The 23,038-nt window shown below is 65.4% G+C and overlaps 1 protein-coding gene across 1 annotated transcript; it reads left to right on the top strand.

The window, feature by feature from the left end:
- The first annotated feature begins 762 nt into the window (after positions 1–762).
- On the top strand, positions 763–22,736 carry ATP6V1B1 (ATPase H+ transporting V1 subunit B1). Its single transcript, XM_075092293.1, has 14 exons — positions 763–973; positions 10,381–10,436; positions 13,487–13,585; positions 14,841–14,934; positions 16,742–16,819; positions 17,192–17,331; positions 18,208–18,309; positions 18,502–18,599; positions 19,695–19,818; positions 20,497–20,647; positions 21,120–21,202; positions 21,427–21,531; positions 22,126–22,255; positions 22,368–22,736. The coding sequence occupies exons 1-14, from the start codon at positions 880–882 to the stop codon at positions 22,532–22,534; spliced, it is 1,521 nt and encodes a 506-aa protein (XP_074948394.1). The 5' UTR covers positions 763–879; the 3' UTR covers positions 22,535–22,736.
- The last annotated feature ends 302 nt before the right edge of the window (positions 22,737–23,038 follow it).

The following is a 23,038-nucleotide window of genomic DNA, read 5'->3' as shown; positions in this document are numbered from 1 at the left end:
ACGCTCAGAGACACCCCCGCTACACCGCCACCCTCCAGCAGCACCCCCAGGCCTGACCACCCCCCCCATTCCCCAGCAGGCAAGGGGGTGCCCCGTGCACAAGCCCTCCATCCCAGATTCCCTACAACCCCCCCCCACACCCACCATGATCCCCCCGGGCCTGATCCCAGCCCTGCTCCGCCTCTGCCCCATCACCCAGAGCCCGCAGGGGGTGGGGGGGGTGCAGACCCATTGCCCCTACCCATAACCCCACCTTTCCCCCAGCCCTCCCCCCACCATGGCCCCACCCTTCCCCCTGCCCCTAAAGCCGCCCCAAAATCCACCTTTACCCCAACCCTGGCCCCACACCTGCCCCAGCTTTGTCCCCACCCCATCCCCATCCCTATCCTCATCCTCCGTGTCCCTACCCCTGCCCCAACCCCTATCCCCCTCCCCATCCCTCTCCCCCTTCCATCCCTATTCCTACCTCTATCCCCCTCCCCATGCCTGTCCCTAACCCCCTCCCATTCCACCCCTATCCCCACCCTTATCCCCATCCCCATCCCTACCCCTATCCCATCTCTAACCCCCTCCCTGTCCCCCCTCCCCACCCCCCCTTTTGGCTGACCCCCCCGTTACCCCGTCCCGCTCCCTCTCCTCCCCCCGCCCGGCCGAGGGGCCCCGGGATGGGGGGGTGAGGGGTCCCGGGGCGGGGGTGAGGGGCACCGGGCGGGGTGAGGGGCCCCGGGGGGGGGGGGGGCCGGTCCGGCCGGTCCCGCCGCTCCCTCCCGCCGTTTACAGCCAACACGGGGCTGCGGGCGGGGCCGGGGCGGGGGCGGGGGGTACAAATCCCGGGGAGCCGCCGCCGCCCCCGCGCCCTGCCCGGCCGCAGCCCCCGCCATGGCGACCCCCGAGGTGCGGGCAGCGGCCCTGCCCGCCGCCAGGCAGCACGCGCTGGCCGCCACCCGCCCCGGCGGCACCGGCCCGCGGCTCAGTGAGTGGGGGCGCGGGGGGCGCGCCTCGGCATCCGGACGGGGGCCGCGATGGGTACCCCGGCGTGGCGGGGAGGGGTGGGTGGCACCGGGGCAGACAGGGATGGCAGGGAGGGGTGGGTGGCACTGGGGCAGGCAGGGGTGGGTGGCACTGGGGCAGGCAGGGATGGCAGGGAGGGGTGGGTGGCACTGGGGCAGGCAGGGATGCAGGCAGGGGTGGGTGGCACTGGGGCAGGCAGGGGTGGGTGGCACTGGGGCAGGCAGGGATGGCAGGGAGGGGTGGGTGGCACTGGGGCAGGGAGGGGTGGGTGGCACTGGGGCAGGCAGGGATGCAGGCAGGGGTGGGTGGCACTGGGGCAGGCAGGGATGGCAGGGAGGGGTGGGTGGCACTGGGGCAGGCAGGGATGCAGGCAGGGGTGGGTGACACTGGGGCAGGGAGGGGTGGGTGGCACTGGGGCAGGGAGGGGTGGGTGGCACTGGGGCAGGCAGGGATGGCAGGGAGGGGTGGGTGGCACTGGGGCAGGCAGGGATGCAGGGAGGGGTGGGTGGCACTGGGGCAGGGAGGGGTGGGTGACACTGGGGCAGGCAGGGATGGCAGGGAGGGGTGGGTGGCACTGGGGCAGGCAGGGGTGGGTGACACTGGGGCAGGCAGGGATGGCAGGGAGGGGTGGGTGGCACTGGGGCAGGCAGGGGTGGGTGGCAGGGGTGCGTGACACTGGCGCTAAGAGGTGCTATGGAGGGACCACCCGCCGGTGCTGCTGCTCCGAGGCCTCTCTGGGTGCCCACCTCCCCAGCGTGACCCTCTCCCTGTCCCTGGAGCAGGGTAGTGCTCCTGTCCCCTGCCGAGGTGTCCCTGGGGTCACCCGTGCAGATGGGAGCCGCGGGCGCCGCCGTGCAGGGTGGCACCCTGTCCTGCGGCCCAGGGGGACGGGGACGAGGGACCTGCAGGGAGGCCTTTGCTGAATGCGCCGTTTCCCATGGCCTCTCCCGGCACGTGTGCTGGAGCCTGTGAGGACGGCTGCATCTGTCAAGGGGACGTCTGTGTGTCCGGACTGTGTGATGCGCCGTGTGGGTCACCACTGCGTTGCACCCATGGGTGCCGGCAGGTCTGTGCGCCCTGTTTGCAGCAGCCCATGGGAGCTACGGGCAAGCACGGTGCTGCCGGCTCAACGCCAGCACCCTCAGCCCCCCACCCTGGGCTGCACCCCCATCCCACCCCGACCTCGGGGTGCACAGCGTCACACCAGCCCCACATCTGGGGGGTGGCCTGTGACCCCCCCCCCCCCCGCCCCCGGCTTCCTGGCTCTGAGCAGAGCAGGCTCGGAGGCATCAAGGACGTTTGCTGTGACCTTTGTGCCTCGGCTCCCGGATCGGGATGGCTGGGGGGAGCTTTGCCCCCACCTCCCTCACCCTGAGCCGGGTGGCTCCGGGCTGGCAGGGTCCCGGCTGCACCCTCCCGCCACGGCTGAGCGCAGCCGGCTCTGCCCGCCCTGTGTTTGCTGCCAACACGGAGCAGGGAGCAGCCACCCGTGGGTGACTTCTCTCCAGTCCGCACCGGGTGAGAGCCAGCCCTCGTCCCGAGCAGGGGCACTGGGTGGCAAGGAGGGGGCTGCAGGGAGCCGGGGCTGTTTCTCATCGCGTTAGGGGCAGGTCCAACCCTCCCCGCGGGCTCCCTGGCCGGATCCTGCAGGCGAGGCTCCCGCTGCTGCGGCTGCCCCTTTGTGCACCCATGGGAGACAGTTTGCTGGGCTGGAAGAGCAGCCACCCCCGTTGCCTGCCCGGAGGGTCCCAGCCTCGAGGGGTGACCCCTGGAGCAGCCCCCAGTGAGCCTCTGCACAGCTGGGAGGGGATGGGGCAGGGACCAAGGGCTGGCATGGGGGGTCCCAGCCGGCACCCACAGGGTGGTGGGTTGTTCCCGCCCCGGGTGCAGCTGGAAGAGTGCGAGAGGTGGGTGCCAGGGCAGCAGGGACCCTCTCCCCAGCCCCACAGTGGGGTACGCGGCAGCACGGGGTGCCCCGGGGTCCCGGTTGCATGGGGTGCCAGCGTGGTGCCGGGCACAGGAGCAGCTACGTGATCCCCAGTTCCAGCCCAGCACCCCGACCCCCAGCCCAGCACCTGGAGCTTGGGGGTGCCTGGGGGGCCGAGCAGGGCCGTGGGCAGGCAGGGCTGGCTGGCAGGAGCAGGCAGAGCGCTGCCTGCACTGCTCTGCTGGGGCCGGTTCTCCTGAGAGGCAGGAGAGGTATTAGCAGCTGCTTCCCCGTGCTGCAAATCCATTAGCACAAGTGAGTGGAAGAAGCACTTATCACCTCCTGGCCTTTGGCTTGACCCACCTTTAGGAAAAAACAACGCAGCGAGCAATGCACGTGGGCTCGGCGGCTGCTTGCGCAGAGTGGGGTGCCCCAAGCCCTGCCCCACAGCCCCCACAGCCCCCACGGCCCCAGGGCGTGCTTTAAACTCAGCCAGCACAGCCTGGGAGCAGCTTGAGGGCCCGTGGTACAAGGAGGTGGATGGATGGATGGATGGATGGATGGATGGATGGATGGATGGATGGGGACAGCAGGGGATCGCTGTCAGCCAGCCCTGTGACACAATGGTTTCGGGGACACAGCTTCTCTGCCGGGTCCCCCCAGCTCTGGGGAGGAGCGAGGGGCTTGCGGGGCTCAGCACCGAGCCGCAGGAGCATTAAATTGCCGCGGCAGCAATGCTGCAGCAGTGCTGCAGATGGGCGGGTCGTGGATGACCCGGAGGAGAAGCCGGGAGTGCCTTGCCCTCTGCAATGGAGCTGCCGAACCGCTCGGAAGCAAGGCTGATGTCCTTGGTGTGCCTATAGGAGATGGCAGCTGCTGCGGCTTTGTGGGGATGGCAACGGGGCTGGCGGGTTCCTGGGGGCTGCAGCCATCGCATGCCACGTCCGTCCCTTCCCCGCGCTCCAGCCCGCGGCTGCAGGAGCTGTCCATCCTCCCACCCCGGCAGCAGCATCCCTGGCACCCCACGGTCCATCCCGCCGGGGCGGGATCCTCTGGCCCCATGGCATGGCCCCGCTCTCCATCACTTCCCCTTTCCTCTTGGGGCCATCTCAGCCCCTCAAAACCCCTCAGCCCAGCTGGTGCCTGCATCGCCCGCCCGGGGCCGGGGTCCACCCGCCCCCCCCAGGCCCTGTTTTGTCTGATAGAAAATGCGACAGCAAGCCCAGCGATTTTTTTTTCTTTTTTTTTTTTTTTTTTTTTTGTGTGTCTTTCCTTGGGTTGACTTGTTTGGTTCACGCTCGGCTGCTCCTGCCATTCTTCGCCTTTCCTCACATGACGTGCAGGTGTGTATGGGAACCCTCGGCCGCCGCCGGGGCCCTAATTAGTGGCATAGAGTGTGACCCCCCGCCGGGCTTTTCACCGGCTCCACCGGGCTGGGACAGCATCGGCACAAAGTGACACATGGCACAATGGGCAGGTTGCGGAGGGGGAAAGCGGTCACTTAGGGACTGTCGGAAAAGTCCCAGGATGGCCCCGGGCTGCTGCACTCGCCGCCCGGCGCAGGATGAGGCCGCCGGGTGATGCTGGCTCGTGGCACCGTGGCGTGCGTCTGCGTGGATCCTGCTGCGCCCAGAGGATGGGTCGCTGTCACGGTGCCAGGGATGGGCCAGGGCTGAGCGGGACTTTGAGCTCAAAGTTGCCACCACGGCTGGATTCATGCCCCTGTCCCGGGAGCTGGGCTGCGGCACCACGAGCATCAGCCTAGCCCAGGATTTTGGTTAAAAACTAGGTTTGCGGGTGATGAAATGGTGAGCGGCATCTGGGGGGGATGCCCATGGCCACCCTGCGCCTCCTCCTCGGCACACCCAGACCCCTCTGCCCCACAGGGTGCCTGCTGCCCATCGCCGTGGGGTGCCAGGCATGAGCTGGGGGTGCCGGAGACCTGTCCCGCTGCTGCCTGGGCTGGAGGGGAGAGGTTTGGGGGATTTCAGGGCTATTTATGCGTCCCGTTTCCTATCTTTGCTCTGGTTTGGTTCCCCTTCAGCCTGCGCATGGGGCTGAAGACAGGAGAGGGTGTCCGAGGCTCCAATGGCTGCGTGCAGACCTCAGATCTGTAATTTGGGGTTGGGGATGCACAAGGCCCCTGGGGCAGTGAGCGGGGATGGGCATCACTTGCTGCACGCCCTGTCCTAGAGGCCAAGGTGACCATCAGGCGATAAATTTGTCCAAAATCAGCCTCGATCACTTCTGCAGAGAAGGTGACACCCTCAGCAGGGTATTTTGCCGGTCTCCACGCCATGGCCGAGGCTGGAGGAGGATGGGGCTGGGGTTGCGTCCATCCCCTCACCGTGGCAGACGGCTGGTCCTGGGACCACCGGCCGTTCTGGAGGTCGGGAGCGAGCCCCCAGAGCACTTTGGAGCATAGCCCTAAGGCGTGTGTGTTGGGCCGGGGGAGCCGGAGGCGATGCCCGGGCAGGGGCAGGGGGCTGGGGAGAGCAGGGCGGGTGAGTGGGAGCAATTAGCAGCGGGTGTAGTTGGGTCGGGTCCTCTTTGTCACCGGGGGCCCTTTCCCCCCGCTCCGGCCGCGGCGATGGTTAGTAGTGCGTGAGTGTCAGGGCTAATGGAGATTGCATCTGACAGGAGCTGTGAATTTGGGGCTGGGGGTGTGGAAAGGCCATGTTGAAAGACTTTTCTTTTCTCTCGGCCCCTCTGCCCCTGCCTCCCGCTCCCTGGCCGTGCCCCCCGGCAGCCTCCTGGCCCGGCCGGCCACTGCAGCCCACCCACCCCGCCGTTCCTCCCCCCACCCTGCTTGTTCATAACAGCTCAACATCTTAATTATCTGAATTAGTGCTTTCCGGTAGCAGGGGCTCCCCCTCCTCTGCCTGTCCCTCCCCATCCCTCTCCTCCTCCGCCTCCTCCTCCTCCTCGGTCCCCCCCCAGCCCCAAACCCCTTTGGTGGGGTGTCTACTGTCGTGATTTCCTTCTCTATTGTGATAGAGCCCTTTGCACCGTAGAGATGGGCATGGGCTGGGGGCTGGAGCCATGCAACAAGCGCCAGGCAGCTCCGGCTCTGGCTCCGGCTTTGCCGCGGTGGCCGGGGCTGGCCGGGTTTGGGGCGGGCAGGGGGCGAAGCCCTGGGACTGCCCCGTTTGCCAAGCCAGGAGCTGCGGGTTCCTTTGTAGAAAATGAGACATTTTTTGCAGCAAGTTCCCTTGCAGGAGTTCGATGTTTTCATAATATTGGTGGGGGCGTTGTTTTGCTTCAGGACGGGGGGGCAAGCCGAGCCCGAAGGGAGTCCCCCGGGATGGCTGGTGAGGCGAAGCCCCTGTGAGAGTTTTGTAATGGGCTTTTCAGTGGAAATGGTGAAGAACAGGGAATCGTGGAGCAACATTTTTTATCACCCCTCCATTAATTTGTCCATGACTAAGCCTGTCCATCATCCATCCATCCATCCATCTCTGGAGGCCCGATCCCCAAAAAGCCTTTTCTCGCTGGGGCTGTGGACTCTCCATCCCTGGAGATCTTCACCCCCCTGAGATGGGGCTCTGGTAGCGGCTCCAGCTGTTTGAGCAGGGTTCGGACCAGAAGATGTCCGGAGGTCCCTGCCCACCTCCACTATGCCATGACCCCGAGAACGAGCCCGAATCATTGTCACCAGAGTCGGAGGTGACATTGCAGGGCGGTGTGGCCAAGCCCAGACCCTGGGGTCACATTTCTCCCTCTGTCCTGGGGATGCCGGTGGTGTCACCATCACCCTAAAACCCATCCCCAAAACAAGGTCATGGAGGGGGAGGAAGGGGGTCCAGTGACGGCAAAGGGCAGATCCTGTGCAAACGGACTGGTGTGGTCGGAGGGGGAAAGCGGCGCTGAGACCCTGCTCTGCCAGGGACCCCTGCGAGTCCAGGCTGGGGGAGCCTTCCCTGCCTCAGCTTCCCGCTGAGGAAATGAGAGGAATAGTGCTTCCTTCCTTAGGGGCGGTGGAGGGCAAGTGTATGTGTGTACATATGTTACTTAAAGACAGGTGGGCAGGTGGACGGATGCGGAGATGGATGGGGGATGGTTGGGGGATGGATGGGTGGAAGAATTCAGAGATGGATGGATGGATGGATGGGTGGGTGGGTGGGTGGGTGGGTGGGTGAGTGGGTGGAAACATTCAGAGATGGATGGATGGATGGATGGATGGATGGATGGATGGATGGATGGATGGATGGATGGGTGGGTGGGTGGATGGATGGGTGGAAGGATGCAGGGAGGGATGGGTGGATGGATGGATGGGAGGATGGAAGGATGCAGGGAGGGATGGAAGGGCTGAGGGATGGAGGGGTTGGATGGATGGATGGATGGATGGGTGGGTGGGTGGGTGGGTGGGTCGGTGGGTGGGTGGGTGAGTGGGTGGGTGGGTGGGTGGGTGGGTGAGTGGGTGGAAACATTCAGAGATGGATGGATGGATGGATGGATGGATGGATGGATGGATGGGTGGGTGGGTGGATGGATGGGTGGAAGGATGCAGGGAGGGATGGGTGGATGGATGGATGGGAGGATGGAAGGATGCAGGGAGGGATGGAAGGGCTGAGGGATGGAGGGGTTGGATGGATGGATGGATGGATGGATGGATGGATGGATGGATGGATGGATGGATGGGCAGAGAGCTCAGCCGGTGATCCAGTGTCACAGCCACAGGGCGCCAGCAGTGCTGCCAGAGGGTCCGGTGCCCTCGGTGGGGGAAGACATCCCAGTGTGGTGGGAGAAGCCAGGAAGGTCCTGAGGTGGCCGAGACCACCATGCTCAGGGGAGAGCGACCTGTCCCACGTGGGTGGCTCCCCAACAGCTGGGGCTACGGAGGAGGCGCAGGGGGAGAAGAGCCCAACAAAGCCTCCCGGGGGAAGGGAAGCAGGCAAGGCGGCGGGTATTTGTGAAGGAGTTGGAAGGCGAAATAAAAGGCAGAATGGTCACTTTGGGAATAAAGGAGACAAAAGAGGGGGAGGTTGGCAGCGGAGAGCTGGCTCCTGGTGTGCCAGCCCCCGAGGCTGCTGAACGGGCGACCGGCAGGAACTGGGCGTAACTGGGTAACGGGGAGAAGGCTAATTGCAAAAATGGCAGGGATTACCAGCACCGCCGACGTCTGTGGCAGGGCACGGGCTGGGTGAGGGAAGGCGGACACTGGGAGCCCGGTGTGCCGTGGGGGTGACCCCACGCTGGGCTGTGGGGTGGCCAGGGATGGGTGCTCCCCAACACAGGCTGCGGCCAGTGAGGGGCAAACGAGAGCAGTCCCCCAGAAATGAAGTTGCCAGGGCTGGGCTGCTGAGCATGTGTGTGGGACCAGCTTCTGCACCCAGGGAGCTGTGCCAGTGCCGGTGTCACCCAAAGGGCAGCAGGGATGCTGCGGCGCAGGGACCCCATCCCACTGCTGCGGTGTGGACCACCCATCCCCGCGGCCGGCGGGAGGGAGGCTGGCAAGCTCACCAGCTGGCCCGGCCTCTCCAATCCTATTAGGATCATGAGTAAATCAGAGAACTCGGTGTGAGAAGAGGGGGCAGAGGGATGAAAGGGCCCGGCGGGGTCAGCAAAGCCAGGCCCTGCCATGGCAGGCGTTACGGCGTTTGACACATCGGTAAAATGATCAAGGAGCGGCTTAGAGCTGGATCAGTTCCCCAGCACCTGCATTCGCCTGGGAAGCTGCTCCCAGCCCTCGCCCTCCCCAGCCTTGGGGACCTGCCTCCTCTCGCTGGGCTCATACACCGGTTCATCCCCGTTTGTCATCCCAGTGCTTAACCTCCCAGGTGCCTCCCTGCCCCGCGGTCATCCCCGGGGGTCTTCGTAGTCTCTTTGGAGAAATCGCATCCCCAGCACCCTCATTTCCTCTCCCGAATGCAGCACCATGGGAATCCCCAGTGCCCTGAGGTCTCATCCTGAACCCCAGGGTCCCAGGCCAGCACCCCGTGGCAGCCGGGCAGTGCCACCCTGCAGGCAGGACCAGGCTGGGCGCTCAGCCCTTGCCTTGGTGGCCCCGAAAGCTCTTCCTTCCACTCGGCGGCATCCAGCTGGGATTGTCTGTCCGCGGGGTCTTCCCTGGGGACGAGGGGTGACCTCTCGGGCTGCCGTGGTGCAAGGGCAGCTCTGCCGATGTGCTGCCGGCTGAAGGCAAGCGAAGGCAGGAGGGCAGTGGGAGATGGCAGGGCTGTGCCCATCACCCGCTGTCTGGGCTGCTGGCTCTGCCTGTGGCCGTGGTTTTCGGAGGATGAGCTGTCTGTCGCCAGGCTGCCCTGGAGCAGCGGGGCTGGGACGGTGGGGGATCTGCTGGAGCGAGCGGGGCAGAGGTGGGGTGGATGGGGACACCCGGCTGGGAAGGGAGCTGGGACCTGCAGGAGCTGCTGGAGCAGCCGGTGGGTCACCGGCTGTGGTGCCACCACGCTGGGGCCACCGTGCCACCGAGATGGGGTTTCCCGATGCTGGAGAGCTCTCCTGGTGCTGCCCAAGGGGGTTTTGAGCCAAGGAAGCTGGGGATAAAGGGGGCATTGCTCATCCTGGGTGTAAAAAGTGCTGGTTGGGGTGTCCCCGGTTGTGGCATCCCTGCCCAGCGCGTGGGGTCACCTCGGGAAGGCGAAGCGTCCCCCCAGGCCGGCTCCTGCGCTGTCACCGGGCACCATGGCAGCGAGGCACCGTGGAGCAGAGCCATGCCACGGCGGGGGGGGCACACGGACCTAATCCTGCCTTAAGTGGGCTGCGGGCAGCACTTGGTGGGGGACGGCGGCGGGGGTGGGGTGCGAACCGCTGTCCGTCGCGGTCAGGGTGGGGGGGAAGGGAGGCACAGGGTGTCCCTGGGGTGTGGGGGTCCTATGGTGGGAGAAGGTGGGGGCCGACGGCCCGTTTTTGGGTGGAAACTGCCCCCCCCAATTTTCACTGCCACAGCCCTGAGCCTGTCTCTGCTTGGGCGGGATGTGACTCTTGTGACTTGTTAATATGGTTTTTTCCACAAAAAGGTTTTTTTATTGTTTTGTTTTGTTTTTTTTTTAAAAAAAGGCAAAATCTTGGTGTAATGAATAACTGTACTTGGAAAGGGAAAATACTGATTTGCAGAAAGGCTTTCAGTTTGCTGGCTGGGGCAGGCTGCCGCTGCTGCCGCGCTCCCAGCTTTAAATGTCCTTCCTTTCTGCACATTTATTTCTATATAAATGTTTTATATGAACGGAAGTGAAATTAATTTAGTAAAAGCGCCGCTTCTTGCAGGATGGAGGTTCTGGGTCTCCGCTTTAGCAGCCACCAGTCGTTTTAGCCCGTAGCTTGGCTAAGGAATGGGATGGCTGGTGCTGGGGTGGGAGGGATGCTGCCCTGCTGAGGCCACGGCCCCCCCCGACACCCGTGGTTTGGGGGTGGCGATGCCGGGAGCGGGGCGGGAGCACCCCCAGCTCCGGGGGGGCTGACGGCGTGTCCTTCTCCCCCAGCTTACAGGACGGTGTGCGGCGTCAACGGGCCGCTCGTGGTGCTGGACAATGTGAAGGTAGGAGCCCGTCTGGCGGCGGGTGACAAGGGGACCCCCGGACGGTGTCGCTTGGGGCTGTGCGGGGACAACCGTGCCGCCGCGGGCGGGGCCTGGCTGCCAGCCCCCTTCCCAGGCAGGGAGGGTGCGATGGGGAGCGTGTCCCTGCCCCCTGCCCCCCTGGGCTGTCCCCTGCTCCGCGGGGTCTGTGAGCCAGCTCCGAGCTCCCTCCTCTGGCCGCGGCCGGCAGCGGGGCCCGTGTGCCAGCCTGCACACGCGTGTGCGCGCGTGTGCGGGGCGCGGCGAGGCGTGTGAGCCTTCGGGTGGCCGTGGGGGTGCTCTGCACGGGCACCCTGCGCTCACCGTGTGCCCCTGCACCCAGGCACCGCCCGTCCCCTGCGCCCCCGCGCCCCTCCCGAGCTCTGCCCCCCGTGCCCCCCGAGCTCTGCCCCCTGTCCCCTGTGCCCCCGAGCTCTGTCCCCTGCCCCCTGCCCCCTGTGCCCCCGAGCTCTGTCCCCTGCCCCCTGTGCCCCCGAGCTCTGTCCCCTGCCCCCTGTGCCCCCGAGCTCTGCCCCCTGTCCCCTGTGCCCCCGAGCTCTGTCCCCTGCCCCCTGCCCCCTGTGCCCCCGAGCTCTGTCCCCCGCCCCCTGCCCCCCGTGCCCCCGAGCTCTGTCCCCTGTCCCCTGTGCCCCCGAGCTCTGTCCCCTGCCCCCTGCCCCTGTGTCCCCGAGCTCTGTCCCCCGCCCCCTGCCCCTGTGCCCCCGAGCTCTGTCCCCCGCCCCCTGCCCCTGTGCCCCCGAGCTCTGTCCCCCGCCCCCTGCCCCTGTGTCCCCGAGCTCTGTCCCCCGCCCCCTGCCCCTGTGCCCCCGAGCTCTGTCCCCCGCCCCCTGCCCCTGTGCCCCCGAGCTCTGTCCCCCGCCCCCTGCCCCTGTGCCCCCGAGCTCTGTCCCCTGCCCCCTGTCCCCTGTGCCCCCGAGCTCTGCCCCCTGTCCCCTGTGCCCTGTGCCCCCGAGCTCTGTTCCCCGTCCCCTGTGCCCCCGAGCTCTGCCCCCTGTCCCCTGCCCCCTGTGCCCCCGAGCTCTGTCCCCTGCCCCCTGTCCCCTGTGCCCCCGAGCTCTGCCCCCTGTCCCCTGTGCCCTGTGCCCCCGAGCTCTGTCCCCCGTCCCCTGTGCCCCCGAGCTCTGTCCCCCGCCCCCTGCCCCTGTGCCCCCGAGCTCTGTCCCCTGCCCCCTGTCCCCTGTGCCCCCGAGCTCTGCCCCCTGCCCCCTGTCCCCTGTGCCCCCGAGCTCTGTCCCCTGCCCCCTGCCCCCTGTGCCCCCGAGCTCTGTCCCCTGCCCCCTGTCCCCTGTGCCCCCGAGCTCTGTCCCCTGTCCCCTGTGCCCCCGAGCTCTGCCCCCTGTGCCCCCTGTGCCCCCGAGCTCTGTCCCCTGCCCCCTGCCCCCTGTGCCCCCGAGCTCTGTCCCCCGCCCCCTGCCCCTGTGCCCCCGAGCTCTGTCCCCCTGCCCCCTGTCCCCTGTGCCCCCGAGCTCTGCCCCCTGTGCCCCCTGTGCCCCCGAGCTCTGCCCCCTGCCCCCTGTCCCCTGTGCCCCCGAGCTCTGTCCCCCGCCCCCTGCCCCTGTGCACCCGAGCTCTGTCCCCCGCCCCCTGCCCCTGTGCCCCCGAGCTCTGCCCCCTGTGCCCCCTGTGCCCCCGAGCTCTGCCCCCTGCCCCCTGCCCCCTGTGCCCCCGAGCTCTGCCCCCTGCCCCCTGTTCCCTGCGCCCCTGCCCGATCTCTGGCTCTGTCCAGGAGCCAGGTCGGAGCGAGGCCACAGCACGATCCCCAGCTCAGCCCGTCCCCCCAGCTCCGGTGGCACGTTGGTGTCACCCTGCTGCTGGTGCTCTGGGAGCGGGGGCTGGGACCGCTTGGGTGGGCGCTGGGCGTCTCAGCATCCCCGCGTGGCACGGCCAGCCGGGACCCTCTGAGGGGCTTTGTTGGCCGGTGGCTCATTTCTATGGCCCCTTTCATGCCCAGCCCAGCAGGATGGGAATTAATAAGCTCAATTAAAGAGCCAGACTGTGGCGGGTGTTTCCTTCGCTTTGTTGTCCTTTATGCAAAGTGCAAAGGTCTTTACGAAAGAATAAAGTCCAAAGTTCACAGTGCCGGAGCCAGCCCTGGTGGCTGGGAGTGAGGAGGAGGAGGAGGAGGAGACTGAAGAGAATACAGAGCGTGCTGGCGGGCGGGGCTGGGCAGGCGTGCTCCTAGAGTGAATGCCCTTGGATGTTGTCCCCAGAGCAGCATGTGTCCCTCAGCCAAGGGGCTGCAGAAAAGTCCCCTCACACCCGCCCCGGGGGTCCCGGCTGGGCAGGAGGCCAGGGAGGGAGGTCGGTGTCCCTGGGGGCTTGCAGCCCATACCCAGCACCAGTGCTGGGTCCTGCTCACCCTCTGCCCGTGCGGCTTGGCTTGGCCAATGTGAGGTGGTTAAATTGGTGATCCCCTGACTTAACCTTTCTCATGGGGGCTGTGGGGGATCCGGTGGCTCCCTGGGAGCCACCCAGAGCCGTCCCAAGGGGCGCCATCACTCCGGGGGGTTTATCTGGGGCTGTGGATGCGGTGTGTCAGGCTCTCAGAGATGCTGCTTTATGCAGCTAAGGGGTCTGTCTGCTTCAGGTAGGAAAAGGGGTTTGAATTTGTTAGTTGTCAGGCTCTGGGCAGCCAGGTGTGTCTGAGAGCACCCTTGGGGGAAGGGGGGCACCCTGCAATGTTGGGGAAACTGAGGCACGGATCAGTGCCACAGTCTGGAGCATGTTTTGGGATGGGGCTGGGGCAGGCAGCACCTTCTCCCTGATACCTCCTCCTGCCTGGGCTCTGCCTGCCCCTGCCTGGTGTGGTGGGGTGCTGCCCATTGGCATCAGCTGCTGAATGTCCCCCCCCAGTGTTTGGTGGCTGCAGGGACCACAATCCCCCCGACCACAGGATGGGAAACTGAGGCAGCCCTGGCAGACAAGCCTGTGCAGGCAGGGGGTGTGAGGGGTGGTCTGGAGCGGGGAGAGGAGCCTCCACCACGCGTCTCACCTTGACCCTGTCCCTACAGTTTGCCCAATACGCCGAGATCGTGCACTTCATGCTGCCCAACGGCACCAGCCGCAGCGGGCAGGTGTTGGAGGTGATGGGCTCCAAAGCCATCGTCCAGGTGAGCCCAGTGCGGCGGGGACGGGGCGGGATGGGGACGCCTGGGTGCTGCATGGCCCAGGGCTCTGTCCCGGGGCTCTGTCCCCCTCCAGCGGTGGCTGCTGCAGCTGGCAGGGCCCTGGGACTCTTGTCCCAGCTCTCCCAGTTTGGCAGGCATGGCCCCGTGCTGGGTCTCCGTCCTGCTGTGCCCATCCTCCCCTCGCCCAAGCTGCCCACCCAGGTCCCCCCCACCATGTCCTCACTGGGAAGAGACCGCAGCCTCCTCAGGACCCCCCATCCCTCATCCCCGTGTCCTCCCTGCTGGCATCCCTGGGCTGCCTCCTCTCCCATCCCAGCAGGAAAACTTTAACGATCCATCTGCCATCACCCCACAGCCACCAGCCCTCAGTGGGGCCAGGACCAGGGCAGGCAGCGGGCTCCTGGGGTGCCCGGAGCGGGTTTGGGGTGCCCCCTCAAACTGGGGCAGCCAAGCAGTGGGGTTTCACCATGAGCACTGGGGCTGTTTGGGGCTGTCCTGCCCAACTAGCCTGGGTCCCCTCCCACCCGGGTCCCCCCCCAGATCAGCCAGCCCAGGGCTTGGGGTGGCTGCGCAGCAGACCTGGCTGGGTTGTGGCTGGCGAGCCGCCAGGCCTCGCTCCTCTAATGCTGCCCGGACCTCTGCAGCGCCCTTTTAATCCTATTAGGGAGTCAGCCTCGGGAGGGAAAGAAAAAAAGGGGGGGAGGGGGGCGGGAAATTGAAAAAAAAGGAGCTTTTTGCAGCAGCAGCTTTTGCCAGGGGCTGACCTACATGCACCCACACGCACCCAGGTGCTGCGGCCATCGCCCGCCCTCGTGGCTGCCGCACCCCCCCCCAGCCGGGTGCCCCCGGCTTTCCCAAGCCAGCCCTTCTCCCAGGGGCCACACGGCTCTAATTAAAGCCGTGATCTGGAGGTTAATTAATATAAATGGTGTCAAATATTATACCGATCAAAATGCCTTTGGTTTCCCTGCCCTGCCTGAGGCCCTTGTGCTGTGCTCACTGCATTAACGAGAGTGTGGTCCCCCCTCCCCTGCCCACCCCCCCCAAGCCAAAACCCCTGAGAAGGGAGTTTTCTTAACCCTGCGTTTCTCCCCCTCTTTTGTCACCTCTCCCTGATGGGTTTTTCGGGTAAGCACGGACCACATCACCTCCCTGCGGAGACCCCAGCCACCCCCGAGCCCCCTGGCCCCCTGCGCCTGCTAATCCCCACCCGCCTCATGCCCTGGGGTCTCCGCAGGTGTTTGAAGGAACATCTGGAATCGACGCCAAGAAGACCTCCTGCGAGTTTACCGGGGACATCCTCCGGACCCCAGTTTCTGAGGACATGCTGGGTAAGCCCAGTCTGCCGCTGAGCCCCGACACATCTCAGTGCACAGATGATGGGCTAACACAGGTGCAGGCAGCTGGGGGGGGGGGGGACAGGCAGTTTTGGGGGTGTTGGGTCTTGGGGTTCAGCTCTGCTGCTGCCCAGGGGCTGAGGCTCTCCCTGTCTGGTGCTGGGAGAGTCACAGCCAGTGTGGGGAGATGATGATGGTCACCCTCGTACAGGGCTAAAACGTCCCTCTGGGCCCACTCTGCCCAGTTATCCCTGGAGAAAAAGCTTGGACTGGACTGGGAAAAGGTTTCCTGGGTGAGGACAGGGGAACTTCAGCCCATGGTTGTGCCGTTAGCGCTCTCATCACCTCGACCTTAGGAGAGCTGGGGGATGCCCAGCATCTTCCCCGTCTGTGCTGAGACCTGAGATGAGACCTGAGGACGCACGGGGGGGGACAGGTCACCCCTGTGCCCATGGGGACACTTGTCCGGGTGGAGCTGGATGCTGGCAGACCCCCATGGCCCAGAGCAGCCCCCCGCAGGGCTGTTCAAACTCAGCCCCAGGCACTTGGCCCCCTAAAGCTACGTTAGAGACTCCTGAGGGTCCCCAAAGCAGCCCTGGGGAGTTGCAGCCGGTGACGGCGGTCGCTCGGGGTCCCGAGAGAGGGACCTCGGCTGACGCACGGTATCGCTTCCCGGTCGGGGGGGCCAGGTGTCTCCTGCAATCTCCTTCCCATCTCTGCCGGCAGCGTGAAACCCGGCCAGAGCCCTGCCTGCAAAGGGCAGCGGTAAAGGGCAGCCTGTCTGGGAGGGGGCAGGTGTCAAGCGCGGTACGGCTGCACGCGGTGACGGCCGGACAGGTCCCGGCTCCCCGGCAGCGGGCATGGAGCCCCGGGCTCCTTTCCGAGGCAGGGTCCCCCTGTCCCCATGCAGGGTCCGGGCATGAGGCCCCCGGGAGGGGGGCTGGGCCAGGCAGGGGTGCGCATCACGGCTGCATCGCCCCTTCCCTCCCCTCTGCCGCTCTTTGTGCCGCGGCGCTGAATTAAGCCGCTGCGAGACGTGGGTGCCCAGCGAGCACCAAGGTTACTGACCTTTCATGCTCCGTGCTCCCGCGCCCCGGCCCCGCCGTCAGCTTGATCTGCTGTGACAGCGGCGATGCTTCCCTGGCCCGTCAGGGACCCGAAGACAGTCCCACAGGGGCAGCAGCAGCACGCGGGGGTGCCGGGGGGGGGCCGGAGGGGCCGGCACAGCGGCTTTGCCACTATCGATCCCACGGCTCGGAGCTGCTCGATGAGGCTGAGCGTGAACGGCGATGCAGCGGCTCTCTGGGAGCCTTGTACCCCCGCCCCGGGGCTGGGATGGGGGGGTCTTGGTGTCACCCCCACCTACGTGGGAGCTGGGGACCCCAAGGGGGAGGTGACGGCTCGGATGGCATTGCGGGGGTCCTCGGGCGACATGGTAGGACCACCACCTGGTAGGTGTCACCCAGCCCTTGGGTGCCAGGCTCCTCGCTCGCCCCGTGCAGTGACACAGGGACGCCTCGACCCCCAGCATGCGGGGCTGTGGGATGCAGCGCCGAGGGCTTGGGGTGCTCACAGCCACCCTGGGTGCAAAGCCCTCCGCTCCTCACCCGCAGACCCCCATCCCCTGTGGGACACCCTGGGCAGTGGGGATGCCCTGTTGCCAGCCCTGGGTGCTCTCCGTTTCCCGGGTTTCCCCACGGCTGGGTGTACTCCTGAGGAAGCCCAAGGGGCAGGATAGTCCCTGGGTGGCCCCGCACGCTGTGGGGGGGCTCGCAGGCGATGAGCAGCTCTCTCCTTGCAGGTCGGGTCTTCAATGGCTCCGCCAAACCCATCGACAGCGGCCCCCCGGTGATGGCCGAGGACTTCCTGGACATTAACGGTGATGGTTCCGGGCACGGCGTCGCTTTGCTGGCTCCTTTTACCAGCTGCAGGAGATGCCGGAGGGTCTTGGGGGCAGCCCGGCATCCGGGGATGACCCAGGGCCCTGATGGCCAGAGCGGTCCCATGGTGCCGCCCCCACCCCAGCTTCCCGGGGGGGTCCCTGTTGGGGTGCCCTGGGTGGGGGTATGGGTGCAGGGTTGGTGCCTGCTCAGCCCATCCCACCCCAGTGATGGTGCAGGGTGGCTGCACTGGTCCAAGAACGTGCTTCTTCCTTAGCTCCAGTGGCTCCTGCCTCCGTTTTAGCACCAACGGGGGCGATTCCTCCATTTTGGGGTGTCCCATGGGTGCCTCATTCCCTTTCCTGCTCCAGGCCAGCCCATCAACCCCCATGGCCGCATCTACCCCGAGGAGATGATCCAGACTGGGATCTCGCCCATCGACGTCATGAACAGCATCGCCCGGGGGCAGAAGATCCCCATCTTCTCCGCTGCCGGTCTCCCCCACAATGAGGTGGGTCCCCACGGGGTGCCGAACCCCCAGCACAGCCCCGGCAGCTGGTGGAGGAGGAGGATGAGGATGGAGGAGGCAGCGTGGGGGGGATTTGGGAGGGCTGGAGACTGTCTCCTGCGTCTCTCCTCCTCTCCTTGCTGTGCTCTGGCTCTCTGCTCGCCATGATGGGCCTTTTGGGGGGGGTGTTGTGTTCCGTGACCCCTCTCCACGCAGCCACGCAGGGTGATGGGGTGGTGCCTGCAGGAGAAGGGAAGCTCACGTTACCTCGTGCCTCAGTTTCCCCATCTGCAGAGCGAGGGGTAAAGCAAACCCTGGCAAGAGCTGCGGTGGGAGGGGAGAGGTGATGTGGGCTTGTCCAACGTGGGGTCCCCAAGCGTGGGGGGGGGTGGGGGCCATGGGCCATGTGAGCATGGCCATGCCGGGCATTGGAAATACCAGCCTGATCCGCAGTGGCTGGGCAGTGCCGCCTCGGCACCCCCCTGCCCTGGCACAGACAGTGATGCGATGGGATGGAAAACCAGCCCTGACAGATCGGGAGCGACAGAGGGTGACCACGGGTCAAGTCAGGGCCTGGCTCGATGGGTGCTGTGCCACGGCGAGGGGGCACAGGTGGCTGGGGGTGGGGGGAGAGCCCACTCCCCCCAGACCCACGGGGCTGGGTACCCACCTGCGGGCTGGGTGGGCAGCTGGGGGTGCCGGTGCCCGTGCCGGGACGCTCTCTCCTGTGCTGGTTCCTATTTGTCCTATCTCCGTCCCCTGCCCCTCGCTGTCATGGGTGCCCTAATGTGGTCCCAGGGGGGCTGTCGGCCCTCTGGGCGGGGGGCTTGGCCACGGACGCTGGCCCCGTGCTGCCTGCCTGTCCCCGTCCCGCCGCAGATCGCCGCGCAGATCTGCCGCCAGGCCGGCCTGGTGAAGAAGTCCAAGGATGTGGTGGACTACCACGAGGACAACTTTGCCATCGTCTTTGCTGCCATGGGGGTGAGTCAGTGCCGGGACGGGACAGCCCAGCCGGCCTCGGCAAAGGCGGCCGACGGGGAGCCCAAATCGCGCAGGACGTGTGGGCAGCCTTGCTGCCGCCTCCCCGCGCCGCCTCGGCCCTCGCCTGCCTCAGTTTCCCCACGCATGAACCACCCTGCTCCTGCTCACCGGCCTCTCCTCCCACGTGGGCAGGTGAACATGGAGACAGCTCGCTTCTTCAAGTCGGACTTTGAGGAGAACGGCTCCATGGAGAATGTGTGCCTCTTCCTCAACCTGGCCAATGACCCCACGTGAGTCAGCCCCATGGCTCCAGCATGTGGGTCTCCTCCTCCCCCTCTTCCTCCTCCTCCTCCTTTCTCCTTTTTCTCCTTCTCCTTCTCCTTCTCCTTCTCCTCCTTCTCCTTTCTCTTTTCTCCTTCTCCTTTCCTTCTTCTCCTTCTCCTTCTTTCTCCTTTCTCCTTCTCCTTCTCCTTTCCTTCTCCTTCTCCTTCTCCTTCTCCTCCTTCTCCTTTCTCTTTTCTCCTTCTCCTTTCCTTCTTCTCCTTCTCCTTCTTTCTCCTTTCTCCTTCTCCTTCTCCTTTCCTTCTCCTTCTCCTTCTCCTTCTCCTCCTTCTCCTTTCTCTTTTCTCCTTCTCCTTTCCTTCTTCTCCTTCTCCTTCTTTCTCCTTTCTCCTTCTCCTTCTCCTTTCCTTCTCCTTCTCCTTCTCCTTCTCCTCCTTCTCCTTTCTCTTTTCTCCTTCTCCTTTCCTTCTCCTTCTCCTTCTCCTTCTCCTCCTTCTCCTTTCTCTTTTCTCCTTCTCCTTTCCGTCTTCTCCTTCTCCTTCTTTCTCCTTTCTCCTTTCTCCTTTCTCCTTTCTCCTTCTCCTTCTCCTTCTCCTTCTCCTTCTCCTTCTCCTTCTCCTTTCTCCTTCTCCTTCTCCTTCTCCTTTCTCCTTCTCTTTTTCCTTCTCCTCCTTTTTCCTCCCTCCTCACTGAGGACCTGATCTGTCTCGGGTGGTTCGAGGTGCAGGGGCTGGCACTGGGTGCAGCTGGGGGTCATTAGGGTCCTGCTGTGCACGGGAACCCCAAAGGCTGCGGGTCCCTCTGCTCCCCAGGGGCCAGCCCCACTCCTAGGCACTTCAAGCCCTGCCCTGAGCAGCAGAGTGGGGGCTGCAGAAGCATGGGGGGGCCCTACCATCCTGCACGGTGCTGAGTCCCCCAGGCTCCTTCGTGTGCTCTCCCAGCACCCCCCAAACCTGCCCCTGTGCTGGGACGGGGAGCAGCCTCCAGCATGGCTCTGTGAGGGGCACCTTGGGGGTGCAGAGGGCTGCGCCCAGGCTGACTCCAGGGATGCTCTGGGGGGGTGTAATTGGGATCTGGGGGTGCTCACCCTCTCCCCCGTGCAGGATTGAGCGGATCATAACCCCGCGCCTGGCCCTGACCACCGCCGAGTTCCTCGCCTACCAGTGCGAGAAGCACGTGCTGGTGATCCTGACGGACATGAGCTCCTACGCCGAGGCCCTGCGGGAGGTGAGCGCGTGTCCCCCGGGGCCTGCCCCGGTGCCGTGTCCTCCCCGTGTGGTGGGGAATGAGGACTGTCCTGTGCGGGTGCCCAGGGTGCTCGGGGTGCTTAGGGTTCCCAGGGTGCTTGGGGTGTTTGGGATGCCTGGGGTGCTGGGGGTGCTTAGGGTGCCCAGGGAGCTTGGGGTGCCTGGGGTGCTCAGGGTGCCCAGGATACTTGGGGTGCTTGGGGTGCTGGGGATGCTCAGGGTACCCGAGGTGCTTGGGGTGCCCGGGGTGCTTTGAGTGCTCAGGGTACCCAGGATACTGAGGGTGCTTGGGGTGCCTGGAGTGCCTGGGATGCCCGGGGTGCTTGGAGTGCCCAGGTGCTGGGGTGCTCAGGGTGCCTGGAGTTCTTGGGGTGCTCAGGGGGCCCACGATAGTTGAGGTACGTGGGGTGCCTGGGGTGCTTGGAGTTCTTGGGGTGTCTGAGGCTGGGGTTGCCAGGGTTGCCCAGGGTGCCCAGGTTGCCTGGGGTGCTTGGGGTGCTCAGGGTCCTCAGGGTGCCCATGATATTTGGGGTACTTGGGGTGCCTGGGGTGCTCAGAGTGCCTGGAGTTCTTGGGGTGCTCAGGGTGCCCAGGGTGCTGGGTGTGCTCGGGGTGCTTGAGCCCCTCCATCACTAACTGCAGCCCCGCCGTCCCACAGGTGTCAGCGGCCAGGGAGGAGGTGCCCGGGCGCCGCGGCTTCCCCGGCTACATGTACACCGACCTGGCCACCATCTACGAGCGGGCCGGGCGCGTGGAGGGCAGGAACGGCTCCATCACGCAGATCCCCATCCTGACCATGCCCAACGACGGTCAGCGGCGGGGGGGCACGGGGGTCCCCGTGGGGTGTGCGGTGCCACCGCTGTGCCCGCACCGGGCAGCCACAGGGCTGGGAAATGCCAAATTGTTTTGTTTTAAAGAGTTTTGCAGCGAAAAAGAGTCGGGGCAGCGAAGCTTTAGGGTTACTCCCCCGCAGCCGGAGCAGAGTGCTGGGTTGCAGCCAAAGGATGTGGGGGGGGGGGACACCTCAGACTTGGGGTGCCTGGTGGTGCGTGCAGGCGTGGGTGTGCCCACGGGTGTGTGCACACATGGGCAGGTCTAAAACAGGCTTTTCTCTGCCCAGTGATGGGGGAAACCGGCTCTTGCTCACAGTCACAGGCTGGTGCAGCTTCCCCATGGCCGTGCTGCTCTGGTCACCCCCCAGTGTGGGGCACGGCTGTGTCCTGAGCCCGGCTGAGCAGCCAGACACACTTTTGGGGTTCAAATCACACTGCTTTTCCCCAGACATCACCCACCCGATCCCCGACCTGACGGGCTTCATCACCGAGGGGCAGATCTACGTCGACCGGCAGCTCCACAACAGGCAGGTTCGTCCCTGTGTCCCTTCCCAGCCCCATGCCACGGTGGAGTGGGGATGGATCCAGCACCGCCATGCTCGCTGGCATCGTGTGGGGCTGGAAACCAACGGAGAGCACCGGGCCGGGGGGTGCTGAGGGCGGGGGGGACCCCGAAGTGAGGGCAGTGGTCACCTTGCCTGCACGGCAGGGCTGGCAGCAGGCAGACATGGGTGGGGGTCCCTCTCGCCCTGCAGATTTACCCCCCCATCAATGTGCTGCCCTCCCTATCCCGCCTGATGAAGTCGGCCATCGGGGAGGGCATGACCAGGAAGGATCATGGGGATGTCTCCAACCAGCTGGTAAGGGCTGGGCAGGAGGGGGATGATGACGGGGAGTGGGGAGCGGGATCGTTTGTCGCTTCAGAGCCCTCCTCCCCCTGCTTGGGGCTGAGATCTTGCTGCCCTTGGCTGTGATGGACTCGAGTGCTTATTTTTGGCACCTCCTTGATGTGTTGGGGTCAGGGGGTGGGATGCTTCACCCTGGGAAGTGGGAAGTCCAGGAGATGCAAAGCCCCAAAGCGGGGACGGAGCTGTAGCTTGTCGTGCTGCAAGAACCCCAAGCTGACAGCAAGCAGGACTTTTTTCCATGCAGCATATATTTTATATACAATATAATTATTCAGAAATATAATTGTGGATGCTGCAGAGACCAGAGGGCTTTGAAAAGTGCCTGGTCACACAGGCTGAGCCCGGGCGGGCAGACCCTCCTCAGGGCATCCCCCAGGCACAGGGTGACGCAGCCGGGCAGCAAAGAGCCGAGCGAAGGCTGGTGTTTCCCTAAGCCGCTCCCAAAGCCGGGCAGGGGGGAGCCTCTCGCTGCTACCCCTGCTCTGCCTGCTCGGCGGCTTGCACAGAGCGTCCGTCTGTCCTGACGGCCGCCCAACCGGTCCGCAGTATGCCTGCTACGCCATCGGGAAGGACGTGCAGGCGATGAAGGCGGTGGTGGGGGAAGAGGCGCTGTCGCCCGACGACCTGCTTTACCTGGAGTTCCTGCAGAAGTTCGAGAAGCACTTCATCACCCAGGGTGAGACGGGTGGCTGGACCCCAGCCCCAGAGCTGGGAGGGGGTTTTGGGACTGGACCAGACCCCCAGAATCTTCCCACTCCTGCATCTCCCTTCCTTGCATCTCATCCCAGGTCCCTATGAGAACCGGAGCATCTTCGAGTCCCTGGACATTGGCTGGCAGCTGCTGCGCATCTTCCCCAAGCAGCTGCTGAAGCGCATCCCCGAGAGCATCCTGGCTGAGTACTACCCACGCGAGGCCAAGGGGTCGGGACAGGGGCCGGCCAGCACCGCCCTCTAACCCCTCCGAGCTCCAGGATGAGATGGTCAACGTTGGGGAGCGGCCTTGACTGCCCCAAAACCTCTCTGGACCATCCAAAAGTCCCTTCGGTGGGGCTGGCCGGGGTTAGCCGCCGGGAGGCTGCAGAGGGCTGTGGGTCCTCGGCACCGGCATCCCAAAGTGGTGAGAAACTTCTCCTTGCTCAATAAAACCAGCGTGGTCACCAAAACTGCTCCGTGCTCTTGCGCTTCCCACTGCGGCCGTTTCGTTCCCACGCCATGTCCGTTCCCACCCTCCTGCCTGCACCCTGCGGGAGCCGCTCTCCTCGCCCGACGCAGGCAGAGCTCCTCGCCCGGCAGGGCAGAGGTGCAGGGAGCTGCCCGAGCTCCCGCCGGCATCTCCAACCACAGCATTTTCCTATTTTAAGATGAACTGGGAGGTGTAAAAGCCATGGGGAGGGGTGGTGGTGTTTGCTGCAGAGCTGCACAGGGAAGGACCTGAGCATCTCCCCACGTCAAAGCAACT

The sequence above is a fragment of the Phalacrocorax aristotelis genome, chromosome 4 (assembly GCF_949628215.1).
Source record: "Phalacrocorax aristotelis chromosome 4, bGulAri2.1, whole genome shotgun sequence".
Classification (NCBI taxonomy): Eukaryota; Metazoa; Chordata; class Aves; order Suliformes; family Phalacrocoracidae; genus Phalacrocorax; species Phalacrocorax aristotelis.
The sequence above is the reverse complement of the archived record's forward strand: the minus strand, read 5'-3'. Positions and strand labels throughout refer to the sequence as shown.

Bases quoted from the DNA above. Each gene is read 5' to 3' on its own strand.
- ATP6V1B1 (XM_075092293.1), top strand. From the start codon at position 880: ATGGCGACCCCCGAGGTGCGGGCAGCGGCCCTGCCCGCCGCCAGGCAG. The intron at 974-10,380 runs GTGAGTGGGGGC...CTTCTCCCCCAG, and splicing joins CGGCACCGGCCCGCGGCTCA to CTTACAGGACGGTGTGCGGC. The intron at 14,935-16,741 runs GTAAGCCCAGTC...CTCTCCTTGCAG, and splicing joins AGTTTCTGAGGACATGCTGG to GTCGGGTCTTCAATGGCTCC.